Below are 26,437 nucleotides of genomic sequence, written 5' to 3' on the forward strand. Positions count from 1 at the left end.
GGCTGGGGTGTCCCTTTTCCCCCTCAAAACCCCGGCCCTGTTGCTGCTAACGTAGAGCTCCGCTAATTAACGCGTGGTAATTGATAGCGCCACTAATCCTGGGGGACGCACGGAGGGGGGGACGCTGCCCCCCCCCCAAACCAGAGAGATGGTCGCGGAATAAAGGATGTGATGATGGTGGGGACACGGCTCCTTGTGTCACCTGCATCCCAGGGACCCCAAAAAAGGCGCTGGGGGGTCCCCAACCTGTGTCCTCTCCCTGCAGAGAGGCACCAGGGGGTCCCCAACCCCTGCTCCCGCCCCTCAAAGAGGCCTGGGTAAAAGAACACAGGTCTGTTTATTGCAGCAGCCATCGCCCCCCAGCACGGGGGGCAAATGGGATCAGTAGGCAGCTGGGACTGGTGCCGGGGGACACGCTCCCCCCGTCCCAGGGCAGCGTGGGGGGTGCGGGGGTCACGGCCGCCCCCACCGCGGAGCCGCCCCCGCCAGCACACGGTGACGGGGGCACAGGACGGCCCCCCCCGGACCCACCTGGGGCGGCGGCGAAGGCACCAGGGACAATCGGAGCCCGCGGGGACGATCGGAGCCCGCAGCTAAACCAGGAACGAGGACGTCTGCTTGAACTCGCCCTGCGGGGACACGTAGGGGGGACACCAGGCGTTAGAGGGGACGCTTAGTGGGGTCACGGGGCATTACTGGGGACACTGGGTGTTAGTGGAGACACCAGGCGTTGTCGGGGACATTCACAGGGACACAGGGTGTTAGTGGGGACAGGAATGGGGACACAGGGCCTTAGCAGGGACGTTCACGGGGACATGGGGCATTAGTGGGGACACGGGGATGTTCATGGGGACGTGGGGACATTCATGGGGACAAAGGTGTGGACCTTAACAGGGATGCAGGTGATCAGGGATGTTAACAGGGACCTTGATGAGGACATGGGGACGCTCACAGGGACGCAGGGATGTTAATGGGAATGTGGTGACATTTGTGGCGATGTTAATGGGACATGGGGACGTTAACGGGGAGGTAGGGATGTCAGTAGGACACGGGGACCTTAACAAGACACGAGGACATTAGCAGGGACATTGGCAGGGACCCAAGGTGACATTAATGGGGATGCAAGGTGACATTCCTGTGGACGGGGGCTGCCCTGGGCCGGCTTTGCCGCTGTCCCTAGGGAGAGGTCTCTGTCCTCGAGGCGCCGGAGGGGACAAGGGGTGTCACCGAGCCTGGGGGACACCGGGGCCCCATCCCGGCCCACACTCACCTCGCGGCGCTGCGAGGGTTGGCTGTAAATCACCTTCTTGCTGCCGGCGCTGCGGGAAGCCAGGCGTTAGGAGAGTCCAGCGTCCCCTCGTCCCACCCCGAGCACCCAGTGACACCGGAGACTCCGTCCCAGCCCATGGGAAGGGGATGGGACACGAAGCGACCCCAGCTCCCACGGGACCCCGACTCCCGCCACGGCACGAAGTGGCAGCAGCCGGGAGGGCAGAGTCAGCGCCGCAGCCTCACTTACTCTTTTCTCTCTGCAATAAAAGGAAGAGAACAGGGATTGAGGGACGATCCGGGGGCTCCAGCGGGAGCCGCTCCCGGCACAAAACTCACTGAAGAAGCCCTTCCTGCAGGCGAACCAGACGCCGAAGGCCACGAGCGCCACCAGAATCAGGAGCACCACGACCGCCGCCACGATGCCGCCCACGTTGACTTCACCTGGGAAGAGAGGGATCGTAGAATCATAGAAGCACCAGGTTGGAAGAGACCCACCGGATCATCGAGTCCAACCATTCCCATCAATCACTAACCCATGTCCCTCAGCACCTCGTCCACCCGGCCCTTAAACCCCTCCAGGGAAGGGGACTCAACCCCCTCCCTGGGCAGCCTCGGCCACTGCCCAGTGACCCTTTCCCCGAAACATTTTTTCCTAATGTTCAGCCTAAACCTCCCCTGGGGGAGCTTGAGGCCATGATTGCGGTGTCAGAGGGTGCTGGATCCCCGTGGAAACCCGCACAATTCCCAGTGTGGGAGAGGCCGCAGGGGCCCCAAACGCGGGGTTGGCATCAAAATCGGATCTTGCTCGGCGCGGCTTGGGCTGCCCGGTTGAGTGTTCCCCATCCCAACAGAAGCAGAATTCCCCCTACACCTCCAAGCTCATTAAGATCACAGCTAATTAACAAAAGGGCAAAGGGGCGAGGGCACCGCCTAGCACCAGCACCCCCAAAACCCAGTCTGTGGCAGGGCTTAGCAAAGCCACGTTCCCGAGCGGCCGATCCTTACTGGCTTCCATCCGGAACACGTCGGACTGCTGGGGGACGCCCACGCCGTTGGACGCCTCGCAGCGGTAATCGCCGGTGTCGGAGCCGCTCAGGGGCTGGAAGACCTGGGTGGAACCGGGAGGTGAGAGCAGGGTGGGAGGAGCGGGGCGTCCCGGCTTCGCAGCCCCCCCCCGGCGCTTACCAGCTCACCGGTGGCGGCGTCCAGTGTGTACGAGGAGTTGCGGAAGGCCGGGCTGGATTTGGGATCGCTCGGCATCTGCGCGCCATCCCTGTACCAGCGGAAGGTGGGGGGCGGCGAGCCGTCTGTCTCGGTGCAGCGCAGCACCACGCGGCTGCCGATGGTGGCCGAGGTGGGCACGTGGGCCGTCGGCTTGGACGGCGGCACTGCGGGACACGGAGTCGGCACCAAGCCGGGAGCAGGAGCAGGATGAGCAGCGGGAGCAGGAGCAGGATGAGCTCAGGAAGGAATCAGTAGCAGGATCAGGAATGGGATGAGCTTAGGAGTGAGATCAGGAGCGGGATGAGCTCAGGAGGGGACCAGGAGCAGGATGAGCTCAGGAGGGAATCAGGAGCAGGAGTGGGATGAGCTCAGGAGGGAATCAGGAGCGGGATGAGCTCAGGAGGGGATCAGGAGCGGGATGAGCTCAGGAGGGGATCAGGAGCGGGATGAGCTCAGGAGGGAATCAGGAGCAGGATGAAGAGCGGGATGAGCTCAGGAGAGGATGAGCAGCGCGATGAAGAGCAGGGAAGCTGCCGGAGGGGCTGGGAAGGCGCTGACCTTGAACGATGAGGTTCACCTCCGACTTGGCGATCTGGCTGTCGGACCCCACCACCTCGCAGATGTATTTCCCCGTGTCCTCCCGTGTCACCGTGGTGAAGTGGATGGAGGTTTCGGAGAACCGGACCCGGTTCTTGTACGGCTCTGCCGGGAGAGGGCACGGGGCTGGGTGCCGGCTCTGACAGACACACGGACACCCCGGAGCCTCCCCAGATCCATACCCGTCAGTTGGTGCTCAAAGTAGAAGAGGATGAGCGAGGAGCCCTTCTCAAACTTCCACTCGATGCGGGGTTTGCTCCAGCTGGACTGATACGCCAGGCAGGGAATGTCGGCAGCTGCGAGGAGAGAACGGGGCTGCTGCTGCAACCAGGAACCCCCCAACCCAAAATGAGACCTGCCAACGCTCTCCGGTCCAGCCACACGTGGAAAATCCACCCTCACATCCTTGGGGGTCCCAGGCAAACCCCGTTTGCCAGGCAGAGGTGCCGGGGGTGCCCGGGATAATGGGATGAGGCGACACTTACAGTTGTGTTCAGGCACTTCTTGGGTCTTGGAGATGACTTGGGCTCCCACCAGGGCCACTGCGGGGAGAAAGGACATGGCTGAGGAACCAGGGGAGCCCCTGGCACCGGAGAGGCTGTGGCTGGGTCTTGGAGGTCACGGGGAGCCCCGAGGCAGCGGTGACGGGCCCCACGCTCTGCCTGGCGTGTCACGGCCCCGGGAGCCGGAAAATCCCGTCCTGCCTGCTCCGGGCGCTGCCAGCGCCGTCAGGGCACCTCCCGCCCTGCCTGGTTTCTGCCTGGTTTCGCAGGGAACCAGCCCGGCGTTCCGCAATTCCGTGTGCGGGCACAGACACACACACCCCACCGTGCCCCGGCACAGCCCTGGCACTGCCCCACACGCCCCAGAGCGTTGATCCCAGCTCCATCCCTCGTCCCCAAAGCCAGCGACTCCTGCCAGAGCCACCCCAGCTCCTGGTCTCAGGCCGGTGATGCCGGCCGGTGAGTCACAGCACCGCAGAAGGTAACCAGGAACCAGCACAGCCTCAGCCCTGACCTCGAACCGTGGGCAGAAACAGGATTTTTGGGATGAAACAGAGGGCAAAGCGGGAGTTTGCTGTCCCCGAGCACCGAGCGCTTCCCAACGGGCAGCCGGGAGCTGGAATGGCGGCACGGTGCTGGCCAGGAACGCCGCTGGACGCCCAACCTGGCCCTGTGAGGAACCACCCCGCGGCTCAGGGAGGACGGAACCAGACCTGGGGACTGTCCTGGTGGATTTCAGCAGAAATCCCGCGGTTCTGAGGGACCCGGAGCAGGCTGGGGCCCCAGGGTGGGCGCCCCGGCTGGGACACGGGCGCCGCCGGGTCCCTATCAGCCGGGATCCGGTTAATCCCACGGCACGCCCGGATTTTTCCAGGACAATGGCAGGGACAGGAAGGCCGCAGCCCGCTCGGTGACGAACTCTTGGTGACAAACACCGTAACTTTGGCCTCTGGGAGTGCCGGCGGCACCGGCTACTCATTAACACGGGCACCAGCCGATGCCAGCGCCGCCGGAGAGCGGGATGGGGACACCGGGGTGGGGAGGCTGCCGGAGCCCCTGGCACAGGGACAATCCTTGTCCAGGGTGGTTCGGTGCTGTCGTCGTGCCGTCGCCTGGGCTGCTTCGCCGTCCTGCGGGATGTTTGGCCGCGGCCGGTTTCCGGCCTCGGGAAGCGCGTCCGGATCCGCTCCCGGTCCCGCTGAGCCCCCCCAGAACCCAGGGGCTGTTCCTGCCCCCCCGACGCCTCCGGGGGAGCCTTTGGGGGACCCCACGGCCCCAAACCGTAAACAGCGGGACGGCAGCAGGACCAGGGGGCCTGGGGGCTCAGGGTAACGGGCTCCCTGGCATCACTCGGTACTGGTACCGGTTCCCCCACCCCCTCCCGGTACCGGTTCCTCCCACCCCCACTCCCCACCTTCCCCTCCCGGTTCAGGTTCCCCCCCCCCCGACCCCTCCCAGCGCCGGTACCGGTTCTGCCCCCTCCCCTCAGACCCGCGGTCCCGCTTCCCCCTCCCCACCGACCCCCCGGTACCGGCTCCACCCCCGGTACCGGGCCCGGTTCCCCATCCCCTCCCGGTACCAGTTACCCCCTCCCCAGTGGTCCCCGATCCCGGTACCGGAGCCGATTCCCCCTCCTCCTCACTGACCCCCGGTCCCGGTTGCGCTTTCCCTACCGACTCCCGGTACCGACCCCCGGTCCCGGTTCCGCCTCCCCCCCCGACTCCTGGTACTGGAACCGATCCGGTACCGGTTCCCTCCGCCCTCCACGACCCCCGGTCCCTGTTCCCCCCGCTCCCCACCGACTCCTGGAACTGGAACCGATCCCGGTACCGGTTCCCCCTCCTCCCCACCGACTCCCGGTACTGTGAACCGCTCCCGGTCCCGGTTCCCCCCTCCCCCACGACCCCCGGTCCCGGTTCCCCCCTCTTTCCACCGACTCCCGGTACTGGAACCGATCCCGGTATCGGTTCCCGCTCCCCCCCACGACCCCCGGTCCCGGTTCCCCCCACTCCCCACGACCCCCGGCCCCGGTTCCCCCCTCTTCCCCCCGACTCCCGGTACTGGAGCCGCTCCCGGTTCCCGCTCCCCCCGCGGCCCCCGCTCACCGGCCACCGCCCCGAGCAGCAGCAGCAGCAGCAGCAGCGGGGCCGCCGCCGCCATGGCCGCTCCCGCCGCGGCCGCTCCCGCCAGGTGAGGCCCCGCCCCCCCCTCGGCCCCGCCCCCTCCCGCCAGGTGCCGCGGAGCCCCGCCCCCCGCCGCGGTCCCGCCCAATCAGCGCGCGGCTCGGCCCCGCGGCGCCGCTCCCATTGGCCGGGGCGGGGCGGGGGGGGGCGGGGCGCGCGGCAGGTGCGAAGGGGCGGGGCCGGGCGGCCAATCGCGGCGCGCGCCGCAACTTCTGGCCAATGGGGGCGCGCGGGCGGGGGCGTCGCCATAGCGACGGGGCTCGCGGCAGCGGCGGGGACCGGGGGGCCTCCCCCCAGGGCCCCTCCCGGGCTCCCCAGGCCCCCCCCCCGGGCTCCCCAGGGCTCCCCAGTGCCCCCCCCCGGGCTACCCAGTGCTCCCAGTGCCCCCCCAGGACTCCCCAGTGCCCCCCCAGGGCTCCCAGTGTCCCCCCAGTGCCCCCTCAGGGCTCCCCAGTGCTCCCAGTGCCCCCCCAGGACTCCCCAGTGCTCCCAGTGTCCCCCCAGTGCTCCCAGTGCCCCCCTAGTGCTTCCCAGGGCTCACAGTGCCCCCCTACCCCCAGGGCTCCCCAGTGCTCCCAGTGCCCCCCCAGGACTCCCCAGTGCTCCCAGTGCCCCCCTAGTGCTTCCCAGGGCTCACAGTGCCCCCCTACCCCCAGGGCTCCCCAGTGCTCCCAGTGCCCCCCCAGGACTCCCCAGTGCTCCCAGTGTCCCCCCAGTGCTCCCAGTGCCCCCCTAGTGCTCCCCAGGGCTCACAGTGCCCCCCCCCCCCCAGGGCTCCCTAGTGCTCCCAGTGCCCCCTCGGGGCTCCCCAATGCTCCCAGTGTCCCCTCAGTACTCGCCAGGGCTCCCGGTGCCCCCCCACCCCTGGCCTCTCCAGTGCTCCCAGTGCCCTCCCAGTACCCTCCCCACTGCTCCCAGTGCCCCCTCAGGGCTCCCAGTGCCCCCCCAGGGCTCCCAGTGCCCCCCCTAGTGCTCCCACTACCTGCCTCCAGTGCTCCACTGGTGCCCCCCGTGCTCCCCCAGTGCCCCCCTAGTGCTCCCAGTGCCCTCCCAGTACCCTCCCCACTGCTCCCAGTGCCCCCTCAGGGCCCCCAGTGCCCTCAGTGCCCCCGCCCCGTGCTCCCAGTATCCCCAGTGCTCCCAGTATCCCCCAGTGCCCTGGTGGGGGGGGCAGGGCGGCTCAGTGACCCCACAGGAACAGCAAGAGTCAAGGGGGGGTCCCGAGGGGTTTGGTGGGTCCTGTACAGGGGGGGGTGAGGTAGATTTGGGGTCCTTGGGACCCCCCCCCAGTGCCTGTGGGTCCCCAGAGGGGGCTACAAGGGAGGCGGGGGAGGGGGCAGATTTAGGGGAAGAAACTGTAGGACCTGGAAAAACAAATCACTATTTTTATTTATTTTTGCTTTTTATATTCAGAGTTTAAAAAAAAGCCTGGCCCGGGCGCAGGGGGGGCCGGGGGGAAGTGGGGGGGCTGCACTCCCTCGGACTCCTCCAGGGCTGGGGAGAGGGAGGGTGTCCCCACAGGGGTTCCCCAGGGGCTGGTGGGGTCCCCGTGGGGATTCCCTGTGGACTGGGAGGGGGTGTCCCCGTAGGGATTCCGCACGGGCTGGGGGGGTCCCCGTGGGGGAGGTCCCAGTGGGTTTGGAAGGGATCCCCCGTGGGGGGGCTGAGGGGGTCCCTGTGGGGTGAGGGGGGCGGGGGGTTCCCCATGGGGCTGGGGGGTCCCCATGGGGCAGAGGGGGGGGGTCACGGCGGGCGGGGGGCTCGCGGTGCTGGGGGGGGCCCGCCTGGCCCTGAGCGTGTGCAGGAAGCGCCGGGGGGGACACACACACACGTGAAAACGGGGGGGGGGGGACACGGGGACAGGGACAGGACACAAACCAACCGGGGGAGGCGGGGAGGGGGTCATGGTGTGTCGGCAGGGAGTGGGGGGCAGTGCCGGGGGTCTGGGGGCGCGGGGGGGGGCCCGACCCCCGCCGGCCCCGTCAGTGGGAGTCGTTCTTGATGACGATCTCCACGCCGTGCTGGCGGAGCTGCGCCCGCAGGATCAGGTTCTTGTTCTTCAGGTCCTCCACCTGCGGGGGTGGGAAAGGGAATTGGGGGGGGAAACATGGGAATAGGGAGCATGGGAATGGGGTAGGGGGAACCAGGAATTGACAGGAACCATTGATGGGGGGGAAACCAGAAATAAGGTAGGTAAACCATGAATTGGGGGGAAAACCGTGGGAAGGGAGGGGGAAAAATGTGAGAATGAGCAGAAACCATGAACATGGACAAATGTGAGAAGATGGCGGAGAAAACCCCAAGAATAGGCACAGGAATAGGGTGGGGAAAACGTGGGAGTGGGGGAGAAACTTGGGATGAGGGGCGGAAAAGCACCAGCAGGGCCTAAGGGAAGCCAGGGGCTGGGGGGAGCAGGGCCTGACCCCCACCTGCTGCCGCAAGACCTCGTTGTCCATCTGGAGCTGGTCGAGGCCCTGCAGCTCCTCGGAGAGGCGATGGTTGCTCTGCCGCAGCTCCTGGATGTAGTCGCAGGCTTTGGAGAGGATCCCGCCCTTGCTCTGGGGGGGCAGCAGGATGAGGAGGGGGCTCGGCCCCTGCCCGCGCCCCCCAGCACCGCGCGGGGGTCCCTACCTGCCCCGACTTGGTGTTCTCCATGGAGCAGTCCGGGATGATCTTGGAGAGCTGCACGATCCAGTTGTTGATCTTGTCCCTGCGCCGGCGCTCGACTGTGGGGAGAGGGGCGCTCAGCACCCTTCCCACACCGTGGGGGGACGGACGTTCCCGGAGTGGGGGCCGCGATCCCAGCCTGCGCCCCCCAAAAGAGGAGCTGGGAGCCGCAGGCAGGGATGGATCCTGCCCAGCGCCCTGGAACGCGGAGGCCAAGCAGCCAAACGGCCCAAGCTCTGCCTGTGCCAGATCCCAAGGACGCGAGCGTCCAGTTTGGGATCAAACGGGCCCCAAGCGTGGAGCCAAAGGATCATGGCTGGGAGCGCCACACCGGGAACACTCAGCATTCCCAAGGTTTGGGCTCTGGCTTGCCCTGGCTCTGCTACAAAAGGGTTCAACCCTGAGCCCACAGCTCGGGGACGCGGCCTTGGGATTCTCCGTGCAGCACACGCGAAGGGCCCGCGTTATCCCACCCCTCGCTCAGGACCCCGGCACCTTCGTTGTGCTGCGCCCGGCGCTTCTCATCCCGCGTGGCTCGCGGAGTCTCCGACTTCCTGCAGAGAGAGCGGCCGCGTCGGGATGGGCAATGCCGGAGAGAACTGTCCGTATCCCAGCACGGCCCAGGGGGACATCGCAACCCAGCGTGAGATGGGGATCCGGCTGTGTCCCAGCACGGAATGGGGGATGCTCCGGCTCCCGGCACAGAGTGGGGAGACCCAGCCCGCTCCGAAAGCTCCAAAGCACCGACGGGTGTAACACCAGGTGGCTGAAGGGGCCAGGAATGGCTCCGGTACTCACGGGGAGTAGGGGTGGCCGCGGGGGGCGATGGATCGCTGCGTCCCCCCCCGGCAGCACCTCCTGCGGCGACATCATCACGAAGAATTGTCCTAAACGGCCCAAAAATGAGGGGGAGTCAGGAAAGGGCCCCAAATGCCTACGGCTGGGGGTCCCGAGGGACCGGAATGGATAATTCCAGCCGTACCCGTGGGCGTGGGTGGCCCCAGCAGCGCCTCCGAGTTCTGGGTGGTGACGACGGCGGTGGCCGTGGTGCCGGCGCCGGCGGAGGTGCTGGTGTCAGCCACCGCCGCGGTGGGGAAGTAGGTGTAGTGGGTCTCGGTGGCCGCCGCTTCCGTCTCCACCGCATCCTCACTGGTGAAGGCGCCCTGGATAACGGCCTGGGGGGCGGAAAGAATGGTGGGTGTCGCGGTGGGATGGGGCGCCAGGAACGGCTCCGCTCCCGCCGGGCGCCGGCACCCACCTGCGTCATGGACTGGGTGGCGGGGTAGCCGCTGATGGCACTGGTGCCCTCCGTCTGTCCGTCCAGCTGTCCGTCCGCCACTTGGATCACCCTGTACATCACCTGCCGGGAGAGCCGCAGCTGCGGGGACGGACCGCGTCCCCCCGGCACAGCCCGGCGTGGGACCCGGCCACGGCGCATCCCTCCCTCCCTGCTCCCCATTCCCATTCTCCTCTCTCCCCGCTCCCTCTGAGATAGCACCAAATCCTGCTCCAAACCCCCAAATCGCGCTCCAAACCCCCAAATCCGCCTGGAGCGGAGCCGGCCGCCACGTACCTGCGTCCCGCCATTCTCTGTGCGAAAGACATACTTGATGTTGGGATCCGGGAAGGTGGCGGCTGACTGGATGCTGGCAATGGCGACGCTGGTGGGATCCTCCCCGGTGGCCACTGCACCTTCAGGCAAGAACGGGGTGGGAAAGCCATGACGGGGAGGGGGCCGCGGGCTGCGCAGAGGGGCCCGGAGCCGGAGGGGAGCTTGGAGCCATCCCACAGGCAAGGATGGGGCCTGGCAGGAGCCTCCAGCCACACGGTATCTGGTGCCGGGGCCAGGCCCGATAGGCTCGGGGTTTGGGGGCAGCGGCCGGAGCCCCCCAGGCCGGAGGGGAGTTCCCCGCTCACCTTCTTGGATTTGCACCGTACCCTCTTCAGTCTCGGCTGCTTTCTGCTGCCTGTGAGGGCGAGGGGAAGCGAGTGAGGGGAGCAAGAATGGCCTGGAGCCAGGGATCCCTTTCCATCCCTTGAAACGAGGGACCCCTCGCTGCCCTGGAGCTGGAGGAACACCTCACCAGCCCAGAGCAGGGACCCCACCATTCTGGAGCTGGGGACCCTCAGACATCTGATAGCGGGGACCCCACCACCCCAGAGCCGGGACCACCACCACCCTGGAGCTGGGGACCCTCAGACACCCAGACCTGGGACTCTTCAAAGCTGGGGACCCCTCACCAACCTGGACCAGCCCAAAGCTGGGACCCTCAGTGCCCCAGAGCCAGAACCCCCAGCGCCTCAGAGCTGGGACCCTCAGCCAACCAAAAGATGGGGACCCCCTGCCCCCCCCAACTCACCCCTTCATCGCTCCGCTCGGTCGGGCATCAGCGGCAGCCGCGGAGCCCCCGGCGTTCACAGCCCTGCGGAGGCAGAGGCGACGCTCGGGATGAGGCCGGGGTGTCCCCCAGATCCCCGGTCCCCCGTTGTCCCCCCCGGGCCTGGTGACAGCGCCCCCCGCCCCGGTTTCAGGGGTGGGGGGGACCCTCGGTGCCCCCGCTCCTTTGTCACCGCCGCTACCAAAGCGGGGCCCCCCAAACCGGGGGGTCTCAGCCTTCCTCCCCCCCCCCCCCCCAATCCCGGGGGTCTCAGCCCCGCGCACCCCTTCTCCCGGGGTGCTCCCCACCCGGTCCCGGGGGTCTCCGCCTCCTTCCCCCCCATCCCGGGGGTCTCGGACCCTCCCCGCCATCCCGGGGGTGTCCGCCCCGGTCCCGGGGGTGTCAGCCTTCCTCCCCCCCCCCATAATACCGGGGTCTCCGCCCCCCGCCCCCAGTACCGGGGGTCTCGGCCTTCCTTCCCCCCGTTCGCCATCCCGGGGGTCCTCGCCGCCCTTATCCCGGGGTCCTCGCCCCCTAGCCCCGGGGGTCTCCGCCCCAGCGCCCCTCCCCCCTCAGAATCCCGGGGTTCTCCGCCCCCCGCCCCGTTCTCCGCTGTCAGGCCGGGGGGGGGCGGTGACAGCGGCGCCGCGGGCTCGGGGGCCGCCGTGGCGGCGGCGGCAGCGCGGGGGGGGGGGCCCGGGGGTGGGGTGGGGGGGCCCGTGCCGGGGTCGGGGGGCGCCGGCCCCGCCGTTACCTCGCCTCGCCGGGCCGCCCTGCGCGCGCTCGGCCCCTTGTCTCGCCATGGAGCCCCGCACATGCGCACGGAGCCGCCGCGCCGCCATGCCCGGCCCGGGCGGAAGTCGCCCCCGCCGCCGCCATCTTGGAAGCGGGCGCGGCCGCCGCTATCTTGCCGCCATCTTGGAAGAGGGCAACCCCCCCCTCACCCCCCCCCTCACCCCTTCGCTCCGCCGGCGCCATCTCGGTGCGTGCCGGCCCCGCCGGGCGCCATCTTAGACGGCGACGCGCGGCGCTTCCGCCCGGCGCCATCTTGGGGGAGGGCGGCGCCATCTTGGAAGCGGGCGGCGCCCCCCGCGCGGCGCTCCGCGCCCGGCCGAGCCGCCCCGGCGATCCGGTGCCGCCGCCGCCGCGTGAGGGAGCCCCGTCCCGCTCCTCCGGCCGGCCCGGGCCGCGGGGCTGCGGGGGGAGCGCCCGCCCGGCCCCCGCCGTGAGGCCGCCCCGGGCGCCGCCATGTTGCGCGGCGGAGGCCGCCGCAGACAAAGCCCGGAGACGCCATTGTCCCCGCGGGGCTCGGGGAGAGATGAGGGGGCAGCGTCACGGAATCGAGGAGTCACACGGGGACAGAGACACAGAAACACGGATCGCAGGGGCACTCAGTGACAGAGACAGAAAGTCACGGAATTCCAGAGCCACAGAGGGACAGAGTCACAGAAACAGGGTCAGTCACGGAGTCAGAGAGTCACAGAGGGACAGGGTCACAGCCTCATGAATCATGAAAAAGGCACAAAGTCACAGCCCCGGGGCGGCAGGGTCCCAGGGATGCAGGATCGGAGTCACAAACCACAGAATCACAGTCACAGAGCATGAGTCACAGAATCGCAGTTAATTCGGCTGCGACAGACCTTTCAGATCATCGAGTCCCACCCTAAACCAACCGCCAAGTCTACCTCTAAACCGTGTCCCTTTGGTATAAGAAGTAGCTGCTGTTATAAAAAATGGAATATTTGGATTGACGCTGAAGTAGAATCATAGAGTCACAGAATGTCCTGAGTCAGAAGGGACCCACAAGGACCTCTGAGTCCAACTCCTGTCCCTGCATGGGACAACACCGGCATTCTCACTGTGACTGGTGATCAGCAGAGGTGTCCTCCGCTACCCCCTCCTTTTGCAGCCTTTCCCCATCTCAAATGCAAGGCCAAGCAGAGCTGACTCCAAAGCTCCAAGGAGCAAGAGAATTGGCTGTTGGGGGGCTCATAACAACATTAAAACGAGTCCTTGGAAAGGGATTGAACAGGCGTCCCAGCTCTTGTCTCGCTACATGATTGATGGAGATCTTCCCCTCGCGCGTCTGGTGCTGAAATAAGGGACGCTTGTGTTCTAAAACTCCAAAATAAGTCTTACAGAGTTTATTTGCCAACGTTTTCGCTCTCGCCCGAGCAACGCTTCCACGCCTCTCCCCAGCCCTGCATCCCTGGGGCTCAGCGCTTGCCCTCGGTGCCCACCGACCACCGCGACGAGGGCATCGCCGTCCCCTCAACCTGTGCCGCCAGCCGGACCCCGCCGAGCCGTCCCCTCGCCGATGCCTCACCCTCGGGGACCCCAACGCAGCTGAGGGGCCGCGGGCGCCGTGGCCGCAGCGGGGCTTGGTGGAACGGCAGCGCCCGTGGGGCGGCGGGCGCCCGCTCCTCCCCACCGTACGTCTGCATCCTCCTCACCGGCACCTGGCCCTGCTGCTGCTCGGCAGCCCTGGCCACCGCCGCGTCGAAGGAGAGGCTGACGCCCTCGCGCCAGCTCACTCGCCTCACCCCGGCACCCTCGGCCGGTGGGGAGGGTCCCTCTGGCACAGCCACGTCCCCCACCACGTTGAAGAAGACGCTGCTGCCCTCTGGCCTCGCCCCGACATGCGCAGCCGGTGGCGGGCGTCCATCCTGCGCCGTGGGGCTGAGGGGCTGCCGGGGCGGCACGGCCGCGTCCCCCTCCGTGGCCAGGGGTCCATCCTGCGCCGTGGGGCTGAGGGGCTGCTGGGACAACACGATTGAATCTTCCTCTGCGGCCGCAGGTGCCCACGGGTGCAGCGATGGGGGGATCCTGGCGAACTGGGGCTTGGGAGGCACGACGGGCACCGACCGCGCCTGCTGCACGCGGATGGTGCGGGTGGCCAGGCGCACCGGGGCACTGCCGTCACGGCGCAGTGTGGCCACGGGCTCAAGGCACCCCGGTTCCCCGTGGGGATCGGCTCCCTCGAGGGGAGCGCTGCGCAGATCCGGGGCCGAGGCGGACAGCGAAGGACGAGTGGGGCTGCTCCCAGCGGCGGCATCACGCTCCTCCATGCTGGCCATGGAGAGCGGGAGGGCCTCGAGGGTGGCCTCGGGGACAACCTCAGGGACAGACCTGGGGATAGTTTCAGGGACAGACCTGGGGACAAGCTCAGGGACAGACCTGGGGGCATCCTCAGGGACAGACTCAGCGATGACCTCAGGGACAGACTCAGAGACGACCTCGGGGACAGATCCAGGGACAACCTCAGGGACAGACCCCGGGACAGCCTTGGGGACAACCTCAGGGACAACCGCAGGGACAGACCCCATGACCAGGGGCTCCCCTGGCTCCTCCACCAAGGGGGCTGGAGAAGATCCCAGAAAAGGCTGGACTTGGCCTTCCCCAGGATCCTCTGGGGTGGGGGGACTGGAGCCAGCTCCGTCCTCTTCACCTTCCTCCTCGGACACTTCGGGAGCCATCTCCGCACCCGCAGGACCCCCGTCTTCTCCAGCCTCGTCCCCTGGGCTGGTGTCGGCGCTGGCGTCCATCCTGGTGGGGCTGGAGCTGCTGTCCGTGGCCTCCTCCCCTTCACCCCCTTCTTGCTGGGACTGGCTGGTGTCAGGGACCCCGGGGCACTCCCCATCACCTGCGGCATTCTCCTCTCCAGAGCACAGCTCTGCCGGCACCGGAGACGTGTCCAGCGGCACCGCGGTGCCGTCGGTGTCAGGAGGAGGGGCTGGGGTCCCCATAACCGTCCCCTCGCCTGGCGGCTCGTGGAGGGGCTCCAGCGATGCCGCCAGCGGGCTGAGGTCATCGTGGGCACTGAGGAACATCTCGTCCGAGTCGGTGTCCCCAGTAGGGTCCTCGAAATCAGAGCCGCTGGGTGCCATGAAGTACATCTCTTCGTCCATGCACTCCTCGATGGAGAGGTAGCTGGCGGGCTGCTCGGCGAGGGGCTCCCCTGGCTGGGGATGGGGATGAGGGGTGACGGCCAGCCCGGAGACCCCAGCCCCACCCAGGCACCCAGCACTGGGGAGCCCTGAGGCTGAGTGCTGGGGGGGTAATGCCACCCTGTCCCCAACCCTATCCCCTCCATCCCCATCCCATCATGCCCATCCTCTCCACCCCTATCCCTGCTCTCTCCATCCCATCGCTGTCCCCTTCATCACCACCCTGTCCCCTGCACCTCTGTCCCCTCTATCTCCGTCCCCTTCCCTTCCATCCCCATCCCTGTCTCCTCGGAGGTGACCCCCAGCGCCAGCACTGGCCACTCACGTTCATGAACCCGCTCTCCACGCCCTCCTCGATGACCGCGAAGCCCTCCGCGTCGTCGGGGACGGGCAGCAGGGACCGCGTGTCCGGCTCCCCGTCCCCAATGCCCTCCAGCCACGGCTCCTGGCTGTCCAGGAAGGCGAAGGAATCCCGCAGCTCCAGGGAGAGCCTCATCTCCTCCGTGTCCACCTTCTCCTCCCCTGCGGATGGAAACAGGGGGATTGAGCCCTGGGATGCCCAGCGTTTTGGGGTCTCACTCCAGCCGATCCCGGTGCTCACCGGCGCGGTGCTGGCTCTCCTCGGGGTCTGCGATGGAGCAGTGGGTGGGCGGCTCTCGGAGCCCGGCCAGCGCCGGGCACGGCTGCCCTCGCGTCAGGCGGGAGAGGTTGGAGGTGATGTGGAAGGGGACGGTGACGGAGAAAGGGCCAGAGATGTGGACTCCTGCGCACTTCTCAGCGCGGCTGCGGGCGCCCTTGGGCGAGCGGCCGGGGGCCACCAGCGCAGCGCGGCCGGCTCTGGGGGTGGTGGGCTCCGACTTGGTGCTGCTCTCGCCCTCCGACTCGGGGCTCCGCGCCTCCTCTGTCCCCTTCAGCTTCTCCTCCAGGCCCTGGTCTGGCATGGAGCAGCATTCTGGTGGCGTGGAGCAGGCGTCGAAGCTCTCCCGGCGCTGTGGCGGCTGCTTCCCCACCCGCTGCAGGCTCAGCCCAGGGGTCTCTGCGGTGACGCGGCACAGTCAGGGCTGACCATCTTCCCCATCCTCCATCTCCATCCTAACCCTCCCTTCTCAATCCCCATCCTTCCTTCTCCATCTCCATCCCATCTTCTCCATACCCCTCCTCCCTCCCCCTCTCCATCCCATCCTCCCTCTCCATCCCCACCCCTTCTTTTCCATCCCAAACCTCTCTTCTCCACCCCCGTCCAGCCCTGATGACCCCTCCCAGGGATGGGGACAGTTCCCATGGTGCATCCTCTCACCATCGCTGGAGAAGGGGAGAGAGCTGAGCGAGTCCATGCTCTTGGCTGGCCGCAAGCTCATCTTTCCATCCTTGTCATCTGTGGGGTGGAAGAAGAAGCAGAGTGGGGCCACATGAGGCAGCAGCGGGGCTGAGGACCCCGACATGGTGGGATCCCTCCCTCTGGACCCCATCGTCACTCCCTACCTTTCTCCTCCGGCTTGGCCACCTTCCGCTTAGCCTCGTGGCTGGAGCGACCGAGATTGAAGATGGATCTCCACTTCTTGGCCTTAAGGGACCCCTTCCTCCTGCGGGACCCCGGGCACGCTGGGCTCGCTGGGCACGCTGGGCTCGCTCGCGTGTGTGCACGGGCACCCGTGGTGCCTTTGGACCCGTGCAAGAGCCCACGCACACCAGCAATCGCACGTGCGGGCGCGCGTGTCCATGCTCGTGCCCATGGATCCCGTGTTGTTGGGATCCCGTGTGCACAGCACACGCGTGTTCATGGCACAGCCCGGGCTGGGGGTCCCCGGGGAGGGGAAGGGGGGTCCTACCTGTGGTCGCTGAGCTCGATGATGGTGTGGTAGGGGCGGATGGCGGGGGGCCCGTCGCCCTGGCTGAGCGCCGCCGGCACGTGGTAGGGCGGGGGCTGCCCGTGTTCCCCCAGCAGCAGGGACCGCCGGGAGGGCTCCCCGCCTGCAGACCAGCGGGACGGGGCGTCACGATCCCACTGGGACCCCCGCTCTGTCCCCGCCTCCCCTCCCTCCGTACCGCGCAGGGGGGCGTCCCCGAAGAGCTGCTCGACGTGGGTGAGGATGAACTCCACCACGATGGACTGGACGCGCACCTCCATGAACGCCGCCGTCCCGTTGAACCCTGTCGCCTCGATGTCCTTCGACCTGCCAGGATGCCGGGATGGGGGGGGGTTTAGACTTTGGGGGGGGGCGTCACCCCACGTCCCTCATCCCGGCGCTCACCGCAGCAGGTTGGGGGCCCAGACGATGGCCAAGTTGCGTGCGTGCATGTTGGTGCGGCTGCTGTAGGACGCCATGCGCAGGAGGTGCCGCATCAGGAACTCCAGCGTCCTGCGGAGGGAGAGGACGGTGGGATGGAGACGGAGCAGCTGGGATGGAGGTGGAGCAGTTGAGATAGAGAGAATGGAGGTGGGATGGAGACGGAGCAGATGAGATGAAGGTCAGACACAGAGGGAGCCTGGATGGAGCTGGGAGACCAGACAGGACCAAACAGGAGGAAAAGAGGAGGGAGACTGGAGGACTGGGACTGGAAGGGAGGGTGGTGGGGAGGGGATGGAGATGGGCCCAGGCGGGATGGGGACAGGGATGGGACCAGAGGAGAGAGCAGGGGAGGCGGATGGGGTGGGACGGGGATGGTGACACCCCCAGGGGACACCAGTTTTTGGGGATGCTGGTTTTGGGGTCCCCTTCGTGTTGCCCTACCTATAGTGGGGTGCTGGCAGCTCCTTCAGCACCTCCTTGATCTTCACCAGGCGAGCCTCTTCCATCTGGATGGCCACCGCGTCCTGCAGGGACGAGGAGGGGGTGACACGAACCGCCTCGGGGTTGGGGACAGCGGGGAGGGGGCGAGGGGACACGCACGGCAAACTTGTCGTAGAGCTGGTAGGTGAGGAGCGGGTTGGGGAGCTCACGGAAATACGCCTTGCAGAGCGAGCTGACGCAGTGGATGTCCTGCAGGTACACGTCCTTCCCCAGGTCCGGGCAGCGGTCGGCATCGAACTCCTGCCTGCGGGACAGGGACACGGACAAGGATGGGAACAGGGACAAGGACAGGGATCAGGGTGGGATGGAGACAGGGACAGGGATGGGGCTGGCAGGGGAAGAGGGGGAAGAACCACAAAGAGCCAAAGCCCACCCAAATATAGAAAACATGAAAGAGAAGGAGAAAGCGAGAATGAAACAGGAAACGACGAGAAGGGCGAGCGGGGCTGGAGCCAGGCAACTCAGCACCAGGCCTGGCTCCGGCACCGCCGTGGCCCCGTCCCACCTGCCTGCCTCCCCAGCTCTCTCCTCCGGTCCCATCCCTGTCCCATCCCAGCCCTGTCCCCATCCCGCCTGGGCCCGTCTCCATCTCCATCCCCACCCTTCACCTGTCTCCCTCCTCTTTTCCTCCTGTTTGGTCCTGTCTGGTCTCCCAGCTCCACCCAAGCTCCCTCTGTGTCTGATCTTCATCTCATCTGCTCCATCTCCATCCCACCTCCATCCTCTCCATTCCCATCCTGTCTCTATCCCAGCTGCTCTGTTTCCATCCCACCCCCATCCTCTCCATCCCCATCCCGCCTTCCTCCCTCCCACCCTGCCCCGCTCACCGCAGCCGCTGGATGTTGGAGGAGACTCCGGAGAGGCGGTAGATCCCATCCACGACCCCATGCTGCTCCACGAACTCCGTGCAGCTCCTCAGCACCTGGGGCACTGCCAGATGGGAACCCCAGGTTCACCGCTGCCTGCTCCTCGGCCCCAGACCGAGTCCCCAGGGAGAGAGCCACCGAGTCCCAAGGGATGACATCACTGAATCCCCAGGAATGGGGCCACCAAATCTGAAGAGATGGGGTCACCAAATCCCCAGGGATGCAGCCCCCAAATCCCCAGGGATGGGGTCACCAAATCCCCAGGGATGCAGCCACCAGATCTCACTGGATGGGGTCACCAAATCCCAAGGAATGGGGTTACAGAGTCCAAAGGGATGGAGCCACTGAACCCCCAGGGATGGGGTCACCGAGTCCCCAGGGATGGGGTCCCGGAGCGTCACCCACCCGGGTCCCCGGGGTCTGCAGGGGATCTGGGTGCGGAGCCGTGGCCCCTGCCCCCCCCAACAAGGTTGGGGCCTCTCTGTGAGGTTCCCGGCTGCGGCGCTTGCTCAACCGCCGCTGATGCAACGGTGCAGGGTGAGTCCCCCCGTCCCCTCCCCGCGCGTCCCCTCCGGTTTCCGCCACCCGTGGGGCTCGGGGGGCGCCGGGTGTGGGCTCGGGGGGTGCTTACCGTCCTGCCCCGAGCGCTGCAGGTGCTGCCCGAGGTCGCAGCCGAACACGCGCTCCCGGGAGCCGCCCTTGCGCCTCGCCTTGTGCCGCGCCTTCAGCGCCAGCGCCATGGGGACCCCGCGCCGGGGACCCCGACCCTGCCCGCGGCCCCGGGCGCAACCGAGGAGCCGGGGGGCCCCGCGCAGCCCCCAGGCCGCTCAATCCCCGCTGCCGGTGGCTTCGAGGCCGCTTCCTGCTCCCCGGCGCCTCGAAACCACAAGCAGGGCTGGGCGCTGCTGGGGCGCTTCCGCACGCTCCTGCACGGCTCGGGCACACTCGCACAAGCTCGTGCATGCGCTTGAGCACGCCTGTGCGCGTTTCCGCGTGCTCCCGCACACGCTCAGGCGTGCTCGTGTGCTCTTGTGCACGCTCGGGCACGCTTGTGTCAGCTGGTGCAGGCTCACACATGCTCGTGCATGCTCGCGCACGCTCGTGCATAAGCCAGCAGTGCTCGTGCACACTCAGATGAGCTCTCAATGCTTGCACACCCTTGCTCGTGCACGCTTATGAGCTGGGCTGTGCTTGCACATGCTCACATGAGGTCGTGCACGCTTTGGCACGCTCCTGCACAGCTGCCCTTGCACACGCACGCACGAGGCGTGCCCCGCGAGCCCTCCCCACCCCGGCTGAGACCAGACGCACTCGACACAGGGTCCCAGGGTCCTGCGTGGGGTTTATTTACAAGTGGGGCCATGCAGGGGGGTCCCCGTCCTATACAGGTCTGTACACGCCGCCCCAGGGCCCCCTGCGCTGTCCCCAGGCCCCCAGCCCCACACCCGTCAGGGTCCCCCGTGGCAGTCTGGGGGGACAACAGGGTCTGGGGAGCTCAGGGGGGCTTGGGGACAGCTGGGATGGGGAGGGGGCGACAGAAGCGTCCCAAGTGCTACCGGCAAACCGCGTCCCGAGCGGGGACGGCCGCGTGTCCCCAGCACCGCGAGGGAAGGGGCTGGAGTCTGAAGGGATTTGGGGGGCGCTGACCCCCACCAGGGGTTCCTGCCCCGTACGGTCCTCGGGGTGTCCCCGCACCCAGGGGTGTCCCCATGCCCAGGGGTGTCGAGGATGTCCCTGCACCCAGGGGTGTCCAGGGGTGTCCCCATGCACAGGGGTGTCCAGGGGTGTCCCCGCACCCAGGGGTGTCCAGGGGTGTCCCATGCCCAGGGGTGTCAAGGATGTCCCTGCACCCAGGGGTGTCCCCATGCACAGGGGTGTCCAGGGTGTCCCCACGCCGGTGGGTGCCGGCAAACGGCACGTGTCCCTGATCCCGAGGGGACAACTGGGGACCGAAGCCCAGTCCTGGTGCGCGTCCCCAACCCGGTGCCAGCAGCAAGGGGACGCTCGGGGACTGCAGCTCTGTCCTGGTGCGTGTCCCTGATCCCAAGGGGATGCTCAGGGATGGGAGAAGCGTCCTGGAGCGCAGTGCATGTCCTCGATCCCGAGGGGACTCTCGGGGGCTGGAGCTGGGGGTCCCGGGGTGCCACGCGCTCACACCAGGTGCCCGCGGCCGTTGATGTAGATGCCGTTGGTGGTGGGTTTGGCCTGCAGCATCCCGTTCTCCTGCACGAAGTGCGTCATGGCCTGCTTGATGGGATCGTCCCTGCCGCCGCCGCCACCGCCGCCCTCCTCATCCTCCTCCTTCGGCTCCTTCCCCGCCAGCGCCGGCAGCAGCGGAGCCACCGGCACCTCCGTCTGCGTCTCGATCTCCCGCACGGTCGAGAGCGTCGAGTAGCTGCGGCCTTCGGGCTCCTCGCTCTGCGGAGACGAGGGATGTGATGGGGTCATCACTGAGGGGCGAGAGCCCACAGGGACCCGCGTGGAGCTGGGGGGCTCCAGGAGGGGTCCTGGGGGGCTGCCATGGGAAATTGGGGGGCTGCTGTGGGGCACAGCCAGGGCCACGGGTAGGAGGAGGAGCACGAGGGCTCGGAGCACGGGCGTGCGAAGCCGTGTGCATGTGGGGGGTGTCTGTACCCCCAGCAGGGATGATGCACACGTGCATGGGGGGGTTGCGCGTGTGCGAGGAGGGGATTGCACCCCCTAAAAGGGGGGATTGCACCCCCACAGCAGAAGCTGCAGGCGTGGGGCTGAGCCGGACCCCCCCGTGCCTCCCCCCACGCCCCCTCACCATGGCGGAGCAGATGCTGGTGCCGCGCAGGCTGTCCCCGCGCAGGCTGTCCCCGCGCAGGCTGCCCTGCCGGCTCTCCGTGCGCAGCTGCAGCGTCTCCTCCAGCTGCAACGGCTCCGTCAGACCCACCGACCGTGCTGCCCCGGGATCCCCAACAGCCACCACCCCAACACCCGTCACCCCGGGCTCCCTTGGGTCCCCAACATCCATCACCCGAGGCGCCCCCATCACCCCGGATACTCAAAGAGTGACTCCCTTGGACACCCCAACATCCATAGCACCTCAATACCCATCACCCAGGGTACCCCAAGACCAGCTGTCTCGGATACCCCAACTTCCATCACTCCAGACCCCGCTACAGCCATTTCCTTGCGCCCCCAGCGCTCATTTCCTCGGACACCCCAATTCCCACCCCCCACGGTGCTCCAGGACCTTCTGCTTTGGTCACCCCAGCTCCCATCACCCGGGGCACCCCAAGTCCTCCTCCCTCGGGCCCCTCACCTGGGTGCGCGTGTCGGCGCTGTGGCTGGAGTGCAGCCGGCGAATGGAGTTTTCTCGCGTGAGCGTCAGCTCCTCCTCGCTGGGGACACGAGGGACGCGCTCAGAACACGTCCCCCGCCTCCCTCTCATCCTCCACGTCCCCCCAGCCCCGCGCCCCGTCTCTTACTACTTCTCGGAGATGCGCTTGGTCTTGCGCTTGTGGTAGAGGGTCATGACGACCACGACGATGACGAGGACGCAGAGCAGGACGGCGGCGATGACGCCCACGACCACCACCGAGGCCGAGACCAGGTCCACCTTGCGCACCTTGTTGTCTGCGGGGACACGCGGGGGAGGAGGGTCCAGGGATGCGTGATGGATGGACAGAGGAGCACGCAGATGGGTGGTGGATAAGCACGTGGAGAGATGGTGGGTGAAGCCATGGAAGGATGGAAGAGTGTGCCCAGGGGTTGATGGAGAGGTGAGTGCGTGGGTGGGTGCGTGGGTGGATGCACAAATACATGGATGAGCACGGCCATTCGGTTGGACTCGATGATCTGGGAGATCTTTTCCAACCTAAATGATTCTATGATCCACGAATGGGTGGGTAGGTGAGATCCTGAGTGGATGAGTACGTGGCCGGCTGGAGCAATGGGCACATCCGTGGGGAGAGGGATGGATGAGTCCATGGACGGATGGGTGGGTGGATGGATGGACGGATGAGTTTGATGAGCAATGGGTGGAGAGATGGATGGACAGAGAGGTGTCGGGGGGAGCATGGATGGACGGATGGATGAACAGATGCTGGGGTAGATTGGTGGATGAGTAAATGGATGAGTGGACGGATGGGCGAGGGCATGAGTGGAGAGATGAGTAGATGGGTGGGTGGAGGAGGAGATGGATGAGTAGACGGATGGGTGGGTGAAGGGACAGGTGAGTGTATGGATGGACACGTGGACAGATGAACAAACGGATAACGAGGAGTGAAAGGGGGATGGATGGACCCAGACAGATGGACAGACAGGTGGACCGATGAAGAAACAGAGAAGGTGGATGGGTTGAGAGAGGTGGTGGTGGTGGATGGATAGACAGACAAATGGAAGGACGGACAAGAGGACAGTTAGATGGGTGGACAGGCCAACAGACAGACAAACACCTGCAAAGCATCCAGAGAAGAATGGACGGACGTAGAAGAGCCTGGAGGGGACACACAGACAGACACACAGACACTTGAGAAGGGCCAGGCGAGCGGCAGGAAGGGGGGACGGAGGGAGCAGAGCCCGGGGACGGACAGACAGACCACCTGAGACCCTCACCCAACACCCCTCACCCAGGACCCTCACCCACGCCCCCCGCCCTCTCCGGGACGCGGGTTCCCACCTTCCTCCCTGCTCCTGACGCTGACGTTGGCTCGCGCCTCCTTGGTGGCCACGCGGTTGGAGACGCGGCAGACGTAGTGCCCGGCGTCGCCGGGGGCGAGGGGCCGCTGGAAGGCGAGCGTGTCCCCCTTGACGCGCACGCCGGCGGGCAGCGGGGCGTCCAGCCTGCGGGGCGGCACCGTCAGCCCTCGGCGTGCCCGGGCGGGCGCCGGCGACGCCGCCAAAGCCGGGGCTGCCGGTTCCCACGGCTGACGCCCTGCCCGGCCCTGGCGAGGCTTGTCCGGGCACGGCGGCGCTTGCCGCGCTTGCCGGCACCACGGCACTCGGCACGGGCACGCCTGGGCAGGGACGGGGGGGACGCGGCACGGGGCACGGCAGGGACGTGGGACAGGGACACGGGACGGGGGGGCAGTCAGGGGACATGGCAGGGACGCAGGATGTGGAACAGGCAGGGGACACAGCAGGGACATGGGGACAGGTGGAGGACATGGGCATGGCACAGGGCATGGGACAAGGGACATGGGACAGGGACATGGGGACAGGTGGAGGACATGGGCATGGGACAGGGCACGGGACAAGGGACGTGGGCACAGGGAGGGGACACGTCTGGGGCCAGGACGAGGTCCTCACCGTGTCCAGTTGTAGGTGGGCGCGGGGTTGCCCTCGCCCAGGCAGGTCAGCGCTGCCCCCTCCATGCCCTCCTGCCACCCCTCCGAGTGTCCCAGCACCGAGGCATCCGACAGGTCTGGGGACACCACAGGGCACTCAGGGGCATCCCCGCGTCCCCCCTGTCCCTTCCGTCCCCTCCTGTGCCCTCCCTGTCCCCAACCCGCCCCCCCGTGTCCCTGAAGCCTCCGTGACCCCCGATGGTCCCCACGTGCCCCACGTCCACCCCCACCGTGTCCCCAACAGCCCCAAACATTCACCGTGTCCCCATCCCCTGTGTCGTTCAAGCCTCCCCAGTAGCTCCATGTCTTCCACATCCCTCAGTGCCTTCTGTGCCCCCCAAAGCCACCCGTGTCCCCAGTGTCCCCCATGACCCTCAACATCCCTCAGAGTCCACCATGTCCATATCTCCTCCCTGGTGTCCCCACATCCCTCAACCCTCTCCGTGTCCCTGGTGCCCTCATGTCCCTCAACCCTCTCCATGTCCCTGATGCCCCCACATCCCTCAACCCTCTCCGTGTCCCTGGTGCCCCCACATCCCTCAACCCTCTCCATGTCCCTGATGCCCCCACATCCCTCAACCCCCTCCATGCCCCTGGTGCCCCCCAGTGCCCCCCCTGCCCGGTGCCGCACAGGCGATGCTGAGGACGTGCGTGATCCTCTTCTCGTGGCGCAGGCCAGGGTGGGCGACCACGCAGGTGAGGCTCTTGCCGTTCATGCTGCGCCCGGGCACCAGGTAGAACTCGCTGGTGACGGAGGCGGAGCGGGCGTGCGCCGAGCGGCGTGTGGTGTTGGTGCCGTGCACCTCGGTCTCCCAGCGCACCGAGGGCACCGGGTTGCCCTCGGCCGTGCACGACGCCGCCAGCGTCCGGCCCTGCCCCTCCTCCAGCGGCGGCCCCGGGTTCAGGATGGGCAGCGGCGGCACTGCGGGTGGCACCGGCGTCACACCCGCTCTGCCCGGTGCCCCCAGACCCACCTGCCCCGACGCCATCGCCACCGCGGCTTCCCGTGTGTCTGTCACCCACCACCGTCACCCCGTGCCCGAGGCCGCCTCCCCACCACCCCATCCCCATCGCCCCACACCCACCATCCCATCCCCATCACCTCATCCTCGTGACCCCGTGCCCATCTCCCCAAGCCCGCTCTCCACGCCACCGCCCCATCACCCCATCCTCAGGACCCTGTGCCCACCATCCCACTGCCCGATGACCTTCGCTCTATGCCCCTTGCCCACCGCGCCACATCCATTGTCCCATCAACCCATCCTCATCACCCCGTGCTGTCACCATCACCCCGTACCCATTGTCCCCCTCCCCACCATCCTATACCCAACACCCCATGGCCACCATCCCATTGCTTGATGACCACCAACCCATACCCATCATCCCATGGCCACTATCCCATTGCTCGATGACCACTGCTCTAAACCCATCACCTCATGGCCACCTTCCTATGCCCAAGGCCACCATCCCATCACCCCACGGTCACCATCCTATGCTCATGGCCACCTTCCTATGCCCATGGTCACCATCTCATTGCCCGATAGCCACCTTCCTATGCCCAAGGCCACCATCCCATCACCCCACGGCCACCATCCCACCTCCTGATGACCACCAACCCATAACCATCACCCCATGGCCACCATCCCATTGCTTGATGACCACTGCTCTAAACCCATCACCCCATGGTCACCACCCTACGCCCACGGCCACCATCCACGTCCCACGGCCCCGGCACTCACCGAGCACCTTGAGGGTGAGGCGCCCCTCGAAGTTGCCGAGCGGGAAGGTGATGAGGTGGCACTCGTAGTCGCCCTCGTCGCCCTGCACGGCGTTGCGCAGGACGATGGCCCCGTCCTCCAGGGCGCCCTCGGCTCGGCGCAGCACGCGCCCCGCGTACGGCTCCTTGACGTGCTCGCCGTGCTCGCGGTTCAGCACGGCCACCTCGGTGCTGCGCCCGCCCGCGCCGCGCTTCAGCCACGTCACCTGCACCACCTTCTCCTTCTCCTCCTCCTGCGCCCGGTACCGGCACGGCAGCACCACGTCCTGGCCCAGCACGGCCGTCACGCTGCGCTCCATCTCCACCACGCCCGACAGGCAGCCTGCGGGGACACGGCTGCCACCACGCGCTCGCACGCCCGCCGCACGAGGGCTCGCGCGTGGCCCACGAGGACGCGCTGCCGTGCGCCAACGAGGACCCCCGGGCACCTGCGGGCTCCTGCTCGCCTGGGGGCTCGCCCGCCCGCGTGGTCCTTCTGGCACGTGTGACACTCGGATACGCCTTGCACGCTCCAGCACACGTGTGCGCGCTCACATCCACACCAGAACACTTGGGCGCACGAGAGCTCTGGCGCACAAGCTCTCCAGCACACGAGGGCTCCGACACACGAGGGCTCCGGCACGCTCACGTGCTCCTTCCGGCAAACATGTGTGTGCACACACACACACGCCACACTCAGACAAGCTTTGCACACTCCAGCACGTGTGTGTTGCGCTCCCATCCACACAGGAACACTCCCTGTGCACACTCTGGCTTGCACGCACATCCACGCGAGAACACTTGGGTACGCTCGTGCGTGCTCCATCACGCTCGTGCTTGCACACACATCCACGCAGGATGCTCGGACAGCCTTGTACACGCTCTGGCACACTCGGGCTTGGCTGCACCCTCGCACACTCCTGCACACTCACGCGCT

General features: G+C 67.3%; 4 protein-coding genes across 6 annotated transcripts; all 4 read right to left on the reverse strand.

Moving 5' to 3' along the window:
• Positions 1 to 331: 331 nt before the first annotated feature.
• On the reverse strand, positions 332 to 5,785 carry F11R (F11 receptor). Its single transcript, XM_069878416.1, has 10 exons — positions 5,702 to 5,785; positions 3,579 to 3,635; positions 3,276 to 3,389; positions 3,055 to 3,198; positions 2,458 to 2,660; positions 2,278 to 2,380; positions 1,609 to 1,713; positions 1,520 to 1,529; positions 1,271 to 1,319; positions 332 to 629 (listed from the first exon to the last, which is right to left on the reverse strand). Exons 1-10 carry the CDS (start codon positions 5,754 to 5,756, stop codon positions 594 to 596), a joined length of 876 nt encoding a protein of 291 aa, XP_069734517.1. The 5' UTR covers positions 5,757 to 5,785; the 3' UTR covers positions 332 to 593.
• A 1,890-nt stretch (positions 5,786 to 7,675) lies between these two features.
• On the reverse strand, positions 7,676 to 11,722 carry USF1 (upstream transcription factor 1). Its single transcript, XM_069878588.1, is given in 12 exon segments — positions 7,676 to 7,851; positions 8,209 to 8,337; positions 8,411 to 8,505; positions 8,942 to 9,000; positions 9,245 to 9,294; positions 9,296 to 9,333; positions 9,429 to 9,621; positions 9,705 to 9,806; positions 10,020 to 10,138; positions 10,364 to 10,413; positions 10,807 to 10,869; positions 11,579 to 11,722. Coding segments are annotated over 12 exon segments (1,113 nt in total). The 5' UTR covers positions 11,704 to 11,722; the 3' UTR covers positions 7,676 to 7,761.
• Positions 11,723 to 12,965: 1,243 nt separating this feature from the next.
• On the reverse strand, positions 12,966 to 19,318 carry ARHGAP30 (Rho GTPase activating protein 30). 3 transcript variants are annotated; one of them, XM_069878585.1, is made up of 12 exons: positions 19,061 to 19,316; positions 18,391 to 18,493; positions 17,663 to 17,807; positions 17,504 to 17,586; positions 17,024 to 17,131; positions 16,818 to 16,945; positions 16,601 to 16,742; positions 16,254 to 16,354; positions 16,069 to 16,146; positions 15,373 to 15,807; positions 15,097 to 15,293; positions 12,966 to 14,786 (listed from the first exon to the last, which is right to left on the reverse strand). In XM_069878585.1, the coding sequence occupies exons 1-12, from the start codon at positions 19,167 to 19,169 to the stop codon at positions 13,041 to 13,043; spliced, it is 3,375 nt and encodes a 1,124-aa protein (XP_069734686.1). In that variant the 5' UTR covers positions 19,170 to 19,316; the 3' UTR covers positions 12,966 to 13,040. The 3 variants fall into 3 exon arrangements, with proteins under 3 accessions (XP_069734686.1, XP_069734687.1, XP_069734685.1); XM_069878586.1 differs by having other exon boundaries at positions 15,373 to 15,723; positions 16,601 to 16,945; positions 19,061 to 19,318; XM_069878584.1 differs by having other exon boundaries at positions 16,601 to 16,945; positions 19,061 to 19,317.
• Positions 19,319 to 20,309: 991 nt separating this feature from the next.
• On the reverse strand, positions 20,310 to 25,869 carry NECTIN4 (nectin cell adhesion molecule 4). The gene is made up of 8 exons (XM_069878422.1): positions 25,484 to 25,869; positions 24,376 to 24,666; positions 23,707 to 23,821; positions 23,078 to 23,241; positions 21,885 to 22,032; positions 21,719 to 21,797; positions 21,218 to 21,322; positions 20,310 to 20,847 (listed from the first exon to the last, which is right to left on the reverse strand). Exons 1-8 carry the CDS (start codon positions 25,818 to 25,820, stop codon positions 20,581 to 20,583), a joined length of 1,506 nt encoding a protein of 501 aa, XP_069734523.1. The 5' UTR covers positions 25,821 to 25,869; the 3' UTR covers positions 20,310 to 20,580.
• Between the last annotated feature and the right edge of the window lie 568 nt (positions 25,870 to 26,437).

The sequence above is a fragment of the Phaenicophaeus curvirostris genome, chromosome 29, assembly GCF_032191515.1.
Source record: "Phaenicophaeus curvirostris isolate KB17595 chromosome 29, BPBGC_Pcur_1.0, whole genome shotgun sequence".
In the NCBI taxonomy this organism is placed as follows: Eukaryota; Metazoa; Chordata; class Aves; order Cuculiformes; family Cuculidae; genus Phaenicophaeus; species Phaenicophaeus curvirostris.

Coding starts and splice junctions, on each gene's coding strand:
- F11R (XM_069878416.1), bottom strand. CDS start 5,756: ATGGCGGCGGCGGCCCCGCTGCTGCTGCTGCTGCTGCTGCTCGGGGCG. Junction 3,636..5,701: donor GCTGCTCGGGGCGGTGGCCG/GTGAGCGGGGGC, acceptor TTCTCCCCGCAG/TGGCCCTGGTGGGAGCCCAA. Junction 630..1,270: donor AACCCTCGCAGCGCCGCGAG/GTGAGTGTGGGC, acceptor GTGTCCCCGCAG/GGCGAGTTCAAGCAGACGTC.
- ARHGAP30 (XM_069878584.1), bottom strand. CDS start 19,169: ATGGCGCTGGCGCTGAAGGCGCGGCACAAGGCGAGGCGCAAGGGCGGC. Junction 18,494..19,060: donor GCAGCGCTCGGGGCAGGACG/GTAAGCACCCCC, acceptor CCCATCTGGCAG/TGCCCCAGGTGCTGAGGAGC. Junction 16,147..16,253: donor GGCCAAGCCGGAGGAGAAAG/GTAGGGAGTGAC, acceptor TCCACCCCACAG/ATGACAAGGATGGAAAGATG.
- NECTIN4 (XM_069878422.1), bottom strand. CDS start 25,820: ATGGAGCGCAGCGTGACGGCCGTGCTGGGCCAGGACGTGGTGCTGCCG. Junction 21,798..21,884: donor AAGCGCATCTCCGAGAAGTA/GTAAGAGACGGG, acceptor TCGTGTCCCCAG/CGAGGAGGAGCTGACGCTCA. Junction 20,848..21,217: donor CCAGCATCTGCTCCGCCATG/GTGAGGGGGCGT, acceptor TCGTCTCCGCAG/AGCGAGGAGCCCGAAGGCCG.